Source organism: Crocuta crocuta, unplaced genomic scaffold (assembly GCF_008692635.1).
Source record: "Crocuta crocuta isolate KB4526 unplaced genomic scaffold, BGI_CrCroc_1.0 scaffold61, whole genome shotgun sequence".
NCBI classification, from domain to species: Eukaryota; Metazoa; Chordata; class Mammalia; order Carnivora; family Hyaenidae; genus Crocuta; species Crocuta crocuta.
Genome location: NW_027528369.1, coordinates 7,512,575 through 7,523,458, shown reverse-complemented (window position 1 = coordinate 7,523,458; position 10,884 = coordinate 7,512,575). Strand labels below are relative to the sequence as shown.

Below are 10,884 nucleotides of genomic sequence, written 5' to 3'. Positions count from 1 at the left end.
AAGGGGGTAGGGATGGGAAGGGGTGGACTGTGAAGGCTGAGTAGGGGGCCTGGACTCTGCTGGAGGAAGCAGTGATGTGGCCAGNGGCCCAAAACGCCTGCGCAGCTCAGACAAGCTACAAGGGCCGAGCTCCACGTGTCAGTAGTTGTACGAGGCGAGCCAGACGCTGCACCTGGGAGGAGCATCAGTGGTCCCTCCCACCAGCGACACAGCCACGCGTGTCACTCGCCGCTGGCTGTGAATCCACTGCAGAGAATGCGCCGGGACCCGAGTGGGTGGCAGCGAGGCCGTCGTGGGCCTGCGAGTCTGCTGTTGCTGACACGAAGCGTGTTAGCATCTCATGCCTCTTCGTCCGTTCTGCTGGGAGTTAGCGCGGGCTCACGGTGTGCAGAACGTGCCTCCCGCCGACCGCAGCACCGGGCAGCATGTGGCCGCTAGCTCCGGCCCAGGCGAGCACCCTGCACCAGCGTCGGGCTCAGGCTCCCCTTACCTCGTGGGCAGCCTCATTGCCTTTGAATCCTCTCAGCACCCCTGCCAGCTGGGGCGGGGGAGGGGAGACGTCTCCATCCCTCTAGACCCCAAGAGTGGCCAGGCCGACTCCAGTCCTTCCCACACTCACATATGCAGGCCCTTTGCATAGTGGCACCGTGGCCGGTCTCACCCAAGGAAAGCCCCCCTACCCCTTACAAAATTCCCCGCCCGGGCCACTCTGCCCCAGGAAGTGACTCATGCCCTTGGGCGCTCTCTCAGACCTGGATTTTCACTCTCGCCATGACCTTGGCTCCTTCCCTTCTGTCCAGCGTGGGCCTCTGGCTACATCTGCGACTCCTCCGGATGGAGCTCCTCCAGCAAGAGCCTTGCGCCTGCTTTGTGGGTAGAGAGCTCTGCATCCCAAGGTGAAACATTTGCACATAATGTGTGTAAAAAGAATGTGCTAATTTCTAGACACCCTCCCACCTCCCGTCAGGGGTCCTTGAACTGAGTGGAGAGCTCACCCCCAGAACCAAGGAAGAGTCCTCATCAGACCCCACACCCACCTTCCCTCTTCTCATTGGGGGCCTTTTTTTGGGGGCGGGGGCTGCATGCCTGGTGCGGTGATCCCTCTCTCCATCTTTCCCCATCCGGTGCTGGGTTTCCACCCAGGCATCTCCATTCTCCTCTGGGTCACACACCAGCCATCTGAACCAACGTGTGCCAGGGCTAAAAGCCAGCTAAGCCCCTCACCAACGTTACAAGGTTCTCCAGGGTCCCGATACACGCCCGGTGGAAATCCTACCAAATTAGAAGTGGAAAGGGGCACCTGGGTGGCTTAGTCGGTTAAGTGTCCGACTTTCGCTTAGGTCGTGATCTCGCGGTTCGTGGGTTCGAGCCCCGCGTCGGGCTCTGTGCTGACTGCCAGCTCAGAGCCTGGAGCCTGTTTCAGAGTCTGTGACTCCCTCTCTCTCTGACCCTCCCCTGCTCACGCTGCCTCTCTCTCTCTCTCCTAGAAATAAATAAAAAATATTTTAAAAAAAATTAGAAGTGGAAAATGGGAACCGATGGCTCGCCAGCAAGGTTTAATTAAACGCTCTATTTTTTTCTCCCCAGTAATGGCCCCAGGGACTGGTCTAAGCAGTTGTCTAGCCAGCTTTTCCTTCACGCTCATTGGATGGGATCCGGGTGACGCGCGAGTTGCTAGGTGGTCTCTTCATCCCCATTGGCTGAAAGCTGTGCCGGTGCCCAAAGGGCTTGTTTTCTCCGAGGTCAAAGAGCATGGCTGCAGCCAAAGGTGGACATTTTCCAGCTGAAAGCAAAGGGCATATGGCCCTTTAAGTCAAGTGATTTCACGTCTTGCGGTAGAAGAGGCTCCCACAGATAACTTCACTATTATTGTTATTTTAATTGAAGTGCAGTGGCCACACAATGTTACATCAGTTGCAGGTGTACAGTGCTGTGATTGGACAAGCTTATTTATACCTTATGCTGCGCTCACCACAAGGGAAGCCACTCCCTGGGAGAACTTTAAAATGTGGGTTCAATGTCTCTAACGAGAGTGGAGCCCAATAAGGGACTTGGGGATGGACGGACGGATTCATTCTTCACCGCAGTGCAAGTGGGGGCTCTGCCCACTGACTCTGTTTTGATGGCTTACAGGGCTTGAGAAGTTGGTCCTTGGACAGCTTATCAGAATAGATCTGAGCAGGAAGTTTCCATGAGTCAACTCTGGAGATTATGCGCATCTCAAAGTGCCCGGCTTCAAAAAAGGATCCAACAGGGGCGCCTGGGTGGCTGAGTCGGGTAAGTCTCCGACTTCGACTCAAGTCATGGTCTCGCGGTTCCTGGGTTCGAGCCCTGCATCCAGTTCTGTGCTGACAGCTCGGAGCCTGGAGCTGCTTCGGATTTGGTGTCTCCCTCTCTCTCTGCCCCTCCCCCCTTGTGCTCTATCTCTCTCTGTCTCACATATAAATAAATATTAAAAATTTTTTTAAAGAGGGTCCAACAATTTTATCGGATCTTCAAAGGAATCCATGACCCCTGTAAAAGCATATGAAGTTATTAAGTAAATCAACTCTCGTGTTTTAAGATGGAGGGACCAGGGCTCAGAGAGGGAGAGCCACCTGCCCAAGGCCACACAGCCAGTTTACTTCATTCAATCCTGAGTTCCAGCAAGATATTGTTTCTAGTGTATCATGCTTCAGCTCTTAGGCTCTTCTGAAATGGTGCCCAAGCCCTCACAGAAAATATTCAAGATCAAGAGTGTAGCAAGAATATAACTTTGCCCCGCCGCCCTGAGCAGAGTAAGCAGGGTGGCCTTGGGGTGTTTCAGACACCAGCTGTCACCCTTCCTTGGTCATATCACAGTTGATTTCAGGCAGCTGATGTCACTGGGCCTTCCTTTTCTCACTGATCGCATGGGGAGAGGTGGGACCAGACGGTGATTAAAGCCCCTCCCGCCTCGGACAGTATGTGATTGTGGGGCGTGGAGTTCATTGCAACAACTTATGCCATGGAGGCGCAGGTTGGAGACCAGAAGTGAGAGAAAAAGGAAAATCAAACCATGGTCCTTGACTATTCTCAGAACCGCTCCCTTAGCAAAAATCATCAAGTAGTTCAGGTTTGAACGGAAATTCGCTGACATCTCCAGCTGCCTGCCCAGTTCCTATCCACCCACCTCGGCCCCTCCCCCTCCCCAAGGCCCCCCAGTGCCCGGCTGTGGGCTGTGCCAGCCAGCTGCTTGCCTCTCACCAGAACACTAAACCCCGCCATGCTTCTCCTCACATCAGTATGTTAATAATCGGCATCGCTTACTGAATAATTACCAGTCACCAGGCAACTGATTTTTTAACCTTTTATTTGGGAAACGTCAAACTCGAAGTTGTAAGAACAAAAATGGTACATGCATACAATACCTGAATACGCGTCTTTAAAAAAAATTCTTTTAATGTTTATTTATTTTTGAGAAAGAGAGAGACAGCATGAGTGGGGCAGAGAGAAGAGGAGACACAGAATCCAAAGCAGGCTCCAGGCTCTGAGCCGTCAGCACAGAGCCCGACGTGGGGCTCGAACCCACGAACCGTGAGATCATGACGTGAGCCGAAGTCGGGTGCTCAACCGACAGAGCCCCCCAGGCACCCCTCCACCTCAATTTTTTAAACACATTGTACCATTTGCTTTATCATTTACTATTTTTTAGTTATATGCAAATAGGATTTTCTGGACCATTTGAGAGTAAGTTGGCTACAGCATGGCCCTTTGCTTTTAGAACTTTAGAATGTAGTCCCTGACGGTCTATCAGGAAACCAGCCATCCAAGAGGGGACCGGGACTCTCTGGAGGTGACAAACAGAGCATGTGTATGCTTGTGCATCTCAGAATGGCATGTGTCCATGCTATTTCTTTGGATTCTCAAAGGAATCCCTGATCCGCCGCCCCCCCCCCAACAAATAGAAGGAGAGGATGCCCCAAGGCAAATGTTCCTTTTAAGATGGAGAGCCAGGGAGACCCAGAATACTTGTGGGGGGCTGGAGCGGTGGCAATAGCTGTCCTAAGGGTAAGGATATTTTCCTACAAAACCACAGGACAGTTATCAACATCAGCACATTTAACTCCAATGCAACAGTTTCATCTAACCTACTGTCTGTTCCAATTTTGTCAGTTGACCTAATAATATCCTTTGTAGCTTCCCCCCTACACACCAGGACAGGCCCGGCGTTGGCTGGATAAGGCGTTTACGCAGCCTATCTCTTTAGCCTCCGATAACCTGGACTGTTTCCACAGACCTCTGTGGGATTTCTGACACCGAAATTCTAGATGAATATAGCGCTTCCTTTAAAAAAATTTTTTTAATGTTTATTTACTTTTGAGAGAGAGACAGAGCATGAGTGGNTCTGTGGGATTTCTGACACCGAAATTCTAGATGAATATAGCGCTTCCTTTAAAAAAAATTTTTAATGTTTATTTCCTTTGAGAGAGAGACAGAGCATGAGTGGGACAGAGAGAGAGGGCGACACAGAGTCTGAAGCAGCTCCAGGCTCTGAGCTGTCAGCACAGAGCCCGACGCAGGGCTTGAACTCATGAACCTGTGAGATCATGCCCTGAGCCAAAGCCGGACACTTAACCGACTGAGCATCCCAGGCGCCCCTAGCCCTTCCTTTTTAATAGGCCTGGGCAGCCTGTGCGAAGAGAAGAAAGCACCCCCCTTGCAGGTGAACTAGTCCCTGAGGCTTAGAGCTGGACGTTTCACTTCTGGTCCCTTCCCCCCTTCCCGACCCTGTCAGCTGGGGAGCAGCCTGCCCCACAGATTCTGAGAACCTGCCCATTTTACCAATGTGGACGTGAAGGCTCAGGGAGGGAGGTAAGTCACACAGCCTGAGTTGGCAAAGCCGGGACGGCCTCAGCTCTGTGCCTCCTGACCCTCCGCCAACACCTGCCCGACCGTCATTTGACCTCTACCCACCGGGCATCTCCGGGATCGTGACGACTGTTAAGAACAAAACCAAGGCCCGTCCCGAGAGCCCTGTGTCTGGCCCAAGAGCCCTGTGGCTGGCCAGTCATCCAAGGGACCCCGGCTGAGACTGTGCTCCGCTCGGCCCGCTCTGCTTGGTGGCAGCCTGCTGCAAACACGTGAAAATGTGGCGTGACTTTCACGGCTCACCTTTGCTCTAAGGGGGACAAAGTCAAGGGTGACTGGGAACGGAACGAATGTGGGTGCCCCAAGCTAAAATTAGCCAGTCCTGCTGTTCCAAAGGCTTCCGCTGTACTTGGCCAATGACCCGCTTAAAATGAGATCCCCTGAGGAGCCCAGCAGTGTCACCCAGTGCCCTTCCCAAGCTTCGGGGTCCCCTGCACCCCACAACTCCAAGAAAAACATTAAAAAGTATTAAAAAGTGATGTTGTAGTTTCTCTGCTGTTCGGGCAGGTCTAGGCTCCGGGCCGCTGGGGGAGGGGTGATAGGGGTCAGGGGTCATCACCCCGAGCCACAGCCAAGACCAATCAGAAGTTGGGAAGGGCAGGGGCGCCTGGGTGGCTTAGTCGGTTAAGCGTCCGACTTTCGCTTAGGTCACGATCTCGCGGTTCGTGGGTTCAAGCCCCGTGTCGGGCTCTGTGCTGACTGCCAGCTCGGAGCCTGGAGCCTGTTTCAGTCTGTGACTCCCTCTCTCTCTGACCCTCCCCTGCTCACGCTGTCTCTCACTCTCCTAGAAATTAAAAAAAAAAAAAAAAAAAAAAAGGAAATACCTGTCCCTGATCAAGGGCTCCCTCTTCCGAGTTCTTCTTCCCACATTGCTTGTCCCATGCATGAATGAGGAATGCGGAAGTTACAGGCTATAAATTACTTCCTCTGCTGATGCTCTGGGCTCAGACCTCTGGGGAATGATCTCCTCTGAGCCCCCCAGTGTAAAATAAACCTCCTCCCTTCCAAGATCTTCGAGTGTCGCTTGGTTCTTCAGCCAGTGATCCAGACCAGATTTCCCCAACACTATGCGTGTATCCCAGAGCCACCAGCCTCTGTCCCCGGCCCATTTTTTAAAATTTTTAAATTTTATTTATTTTGATAGAGATAGAGAGAGCAAGTAGGGGAGGGGCAGAGAGAAAGAGAGAGACAGAATTCCAAGCAGGCTCCGCGCTGTCAGCACAGAGCCTGATGCGAGGCTCGAACTCACAAACTGTGAGATCATGACCTGAGCTGAAATCAAGTCAGAAGCTCAACTGACTGAGCCACCCAGGCGCCCCCTGGCCCCTTTCTAGCTTCAGTGACAGGCTGGCAGAGTGGGTGGCAGTTAATGTAGGTGCCCCTTCCTTCCCAGGGCGTGATGCCTCCCCCCAGCCCTCACCAAGTGCCCCATGGGAGCCAGCCTCCCCACTGCCCCCCTCTGGACCCCAGGAACAAGTCGTGAGCCGCGGGGCTCACTCACACATCGCTAGATTCCCTGGAGCAAGGCGTGGGGTGGCGTGTGACTAAGTTTGAACCGATGGACATGTGAGCAGGACCGATGTGGGAACCCCAAGTCCTCTCGTACGAGGGGAGGCTGCCTTCTCCTGAGGTCAGGGTTGGGGACACCCATCCGAGGACCGGCCACCTCCATCTGCTGTGAGGAATGAGCTCTGCTGAACATCTGAGGGTGCGGCTGTCTGTCGTAGCATCTCATGGCCAGTGTTTTTAAACTGCCATCACGTGACTGAGCCATGGAGCGCCGTGACCCTATCTCTCTCTAGACCCCCACTAGCTTTTCTCGCGGTCTTACTCCCCGCTCTGCATGGTGGAGGGAAAAGGGCCAGCATAACATGAAAAATTTCAAANTTTTTAAACTGCCATCACATGACTGAGCCATGGAGCGCCGTGACCCTATCTCTCTCTAGACCCCCACTAGCTTTGGCCACATCTCACCCAAAGCCATGTTCGAGAACGAGGCTTCTATTCTCTCTCTGGAACCCACCCGTGTAAAGANCTATCTCTCTCTAGACCCCCACTAGCTTTTCTCGCGGTCTTACTCCCCGCTCTGCATGGTGGAGGGAAAAGGGCCAGCATAACATGAAAAATTTCAAAATCTCACCCAAAGCCATGTTCGAGAACGAGGCTTCTATTCTCTCTCTGGAGCCCACCGTGTAAAGCGGACATCCTATAATTCATTCCTTTCCATTCAATGCCGGTTTATCAGGCGTCTTCTAGGGGGAGACCCCACCCAGGGAGACGGGGAGAAACAAACGGGAAATAAACCGGGGGGGCTGCCTCCGGGAGGTGGGAGCAGACAGGCCTGACAGCAGCCACCGCCTGAGGGCTGCCCGGAGCCAGGCACACGCCTTCCCAGTTCAGCCACCGAGATCCCCACAGGCTACGCGCATCTGCGGCCGACTCATTTGCCACATGGGGACACTGAGGCTCGGAGAGGTGGAGCGGCCCCTTGGCCTCCAGGTCCACACTTCTGCTCAGCAGTAAAGACCATGCAGAGCGGAGATAACAGCACGGTGCAGGGGGCTGCTCAGGTCCCGGGAAGGGCAGGAAGGGAGGAGGGGAGTGATGGCTCAGGCTTCCTGGAGGAGGCGGCATTTGCGTCGTGGCCAGCTAGATTACATCACCTTGCAATTTAAATATGCCTTTGCCGGCAAAACCTCACCCCCCGGGGATCAGGCCAAGAAGACACTAACAGACTCTCCATTTCAAAGGCGGCCTTCACCATTGTCCTTCCACATAAATCAGCCGAGTCAAAGGAGCTAAGAGAGTTTTGTGAAAGGAGGACCCTCTAGGGAGGAAAGGATGGGACGTGCAGATTTATGCAACGCGGGGACAACTATTCCTTACTTGGCAGATCCAGCAGAGTTAATGTCACTTGGAATGACTTGTTTACCCAGTGATTATGTGATGGATGAATATCAAAAGGCTCATCGCAGAAAACTGCAGCGTGGGATGGCTGTGTGTAGGCACCGCTGCGGTACAAGAAGTAAATCAATTTAAATTATCTCCTGGGGACAACAGTGTGCAATAAATGGTCTAATTAACAGGCTTGGGTGTTTTAAAAATCTTCTCGTCCCTGAAAACAATAACCAAGAGAAATCATTATTTCCAAGTTGGCCCGAGAAGTTTCTTTTAGAGAAACAATACCTGACGGGTAAAGAACCCAGCGGTTTTCTGAGGCAAACAAGACAAGCAGAGCNCCCCCTTCCACCCGCAGCCTCCTGGGCTTCCTGCAATCACACCAGCCTGAGCACTTTCTCTCAAGGGCAAGGCTGCATCTCCCACCTCCGTGGAGGGAACCTTTGGAACCTCAGGGCCCAGTCCTCAGTTTACAAATGTCGTTGGGAGTTTTGTTCAAGGTCACAGAAGCAAGCCCAGCAGCCCCCAGGGCAGTGTGGGGACTGAAGGGCTCTGAAGGCAGCTCCCCCCACACCCTTGTGTTCTTCCAGAAGTTACCCTACTTCACTGTGGGAGTGTCCTCCCCTGTGAAATGGGGCCAGGATTGTGCCCCTGGAGCAAGGTCGGTGGTGCTAGAGAGCCGTGTCCGGCGTCCCTGGAGCCTCCGGTGCAGGGCCTAGGGGAGCCCTCAAAGCCATCAACTCGTCCACTGCCTCCTGCCTCCTCCCTCGGATGTCCCCCTCCTCGGCAGTGACATTAGATGAATAAGAGGGAGCAGAGCCCATGGGATGAGCAGAGGGAAAGCCTGAAGGTGGGCAGGATGGACTCGCTGGGGGAGAAGAGACCACCACCAGGCAGCCCTCCTGATTGTTCCTCTAGATGCAGTGACCCAAGTACACTGAGGTCAAGAGGCTGGCAGAGGCCACACACACCCAGGGGCGCAGGGGTGGCCTGGAGGGAGGGGACCCCATCCCAGGACTTCAGCATCAGCACCCGCCTGACCCTGCACGTTGACCCAGCTTCCCAAGGCGCACCCGGGAGAGCAGTCTGTAGTTCTTGCAACTTGATTCCATGTACAGAGGCTGCTTCGAGGTGAGGCCCCTTTCAGAGGCTCGGGGTGGACATGAATTTGGGGGTGAATATGTACCCCGTACACCTGCACACCGGACGGAAGGGACTCTGGGCCCTACCCACTCACAGAGACCCGGAGGGCCTCACCGGCAGGGGCGAGGGCTGCGGTCAGCCCGGGGCCTGCATCCTTCCCCAGGTGGGGCCAGGACGCCCGAGCCCTCCGCGGCCTTCCACACGGGCCGAGGGCAGCCACGGGGCTCGCGGCGCGGCCGAGGCCTGCAGCCGGCGCACCTGGGACCCGAGAGCGGGCACCGCCCTCCACTACCACTCCGGTTCCCAGGCCTGGGAAGGGAAGGGACCCCGGAGCCCCCACCGAAGGAGTGCTCCCACTCTCGCGGCCACGGCTCGGCCACGGCTGGGCCCCGGGACATCACGTGGAGCAGGCAGGCAGGACCGAGCCCCGGCTGGCGCCACGATCAAGTGATTCTGTGTGTAAAGCCACTACGGGCCCCATATGGGGTCGCCTAGATGGAGTTCCCACCCCGGGGGTTAGTTCGTAATCTGATTGCAGTTTCACCTCCCCAGAAGGGTCATGCTAACTGGTCAGTCGGGAATTTTTCAGCCAGAGCCAACGACTCGGCCACCTGGGTCCTCTACCCCCCTCCCCCAATAAAGATGAGGTAATCTGCAGGATATGACACTTGGCTTCTGCCCCTAGAATGCTCCATGCCTGGAACAATCTTTTCTTTTTTTTTTTTTTTTGCTAATAACATTCTTGGCCTCATCCTCCTTCTAGAAAAACTTTCCATCTAGTTCAACTCCCTGGAAGGCCTCTCTTCTTGCGAGGTGGACCCTCCCCACTCATGAATGCTTAAGAGGGTTGCAGGCTATCCCTTCCTTCCCAAAAAACCAACAGCTAGAATCACCAGAAACTGCTCTTTTATTCAAGTTTTTCATGCCACAGCTCTCACCCTCCACCCCGTAGGCCCCTCNCAGGCACCTCCCCGCCCCACCCCATCCCTCCCCAGGCTCCAGCTTGGCTCAGGGACCCCGTGTGGCCCAGCAGGTCGGCTTCAGTCCCTGAATTTGTCCACCAGCGGCTTCGAGGGCCAAGCCCCCAGGCCCTGCTGGTCCAGAAGGAGNGCGGCCGGGGGGTGGGGGAGACGCTGACCTTGGCGGCCTCATAGGTCTCCAAGGCCAAGAGGCAGGACTTCCTGAGAGCTGTGGCGGCCTGGCGGAAGGCTTGGAGAAAGGCTGCCTTGCAGAGGCGGGAGGGAGGCCCGAGGGAGGCCCTGGAGACAGAGAGAGAAGGCGGAGCTGACCTGCCCACACCCTGCGGCTCACGCCACCTCCATTCTCGCCATGGCGATCTCGGGTTCACGGCTGCCACAGGGGGGGGTGATGGAAGCACCGGCCATGGTCACAGAGCGAGGCACCCACCCCACAGGCAGGGAGCCAGAGATCCCTTACCACCGGCTTGCCCGTGGTCCTTTCTTACTCGGCCTTCACACGCCCGGTGGCCATATCCACAACCTCGACATCGGTGTCCCCCAGGCTCCAGTTGAGGCTCAGGCCATGGCAGGCGTTGGGGGTAGGATCCAAGGGGGCCACAGGGGGCCCCGAAAACAGGTGCAGCATGGTACGGGCATAGGGAGGTGGTAGGCGTGGCTCCAAGACCCTGTCTAGGTTGGGCCGGGTGTGGATGGCCCTGCTCAGAGTTGGGGGGTCGTGGCAGGGGTCGGCTGAGGGGACAGAGGCACAGGACCAGGTCTGGGTCACCGCCCCCCTCTCCCACACCCCACCCAGAGCCCGCCTTCCACCCTCACCTCAGCACCCCCACCACCCTCCCTCCGTGCCCCAGACCCTCACCCAGGACGAGGCTGGTGGCATAGAGGGGAGGCAGGAAGTGGGCGAGCAGGGCACCGCCCACCCCTAGCACGACCCAGCGCGCCAGCTTGTCGCTGGCGGAGAGGCAGCCCACGTGGG

General features: G+C 55.6%; 1 protein-coding gene across 1 annotated transcript in view; it reads right to left on the bottom strand.

The window, feature by feature from the left end:
• Positions 1-9,917: 9,917 nt before the first annotated feature.
• The window catches only part of ADAD2 (adenosine deaminase domain containing 2), a 5,913-nt gene continuing 4,946 nt past the window's right edge, over positions 9,918-10,884 (bottom strand). The window contains 4 exon segments of the mRNA XM_077754174.1: positions 9,918-10,045; positions 10,048-10,190; positions 10,397-10,640; positions 10,768-10,884. The exon segment at positions 10,768-10,884 is cut by the window's right edge and continues 104 nt beyond it. Of these exon segments, the coding sequence (XP_077610300.1) occupies positions 9,972-10,045; positions 10,048-10,190; positions 10,397-10,640; positions 10,768-10,884 (578 nt within the window). The 3' untranslated portion in view covers positions 9,918-9,971.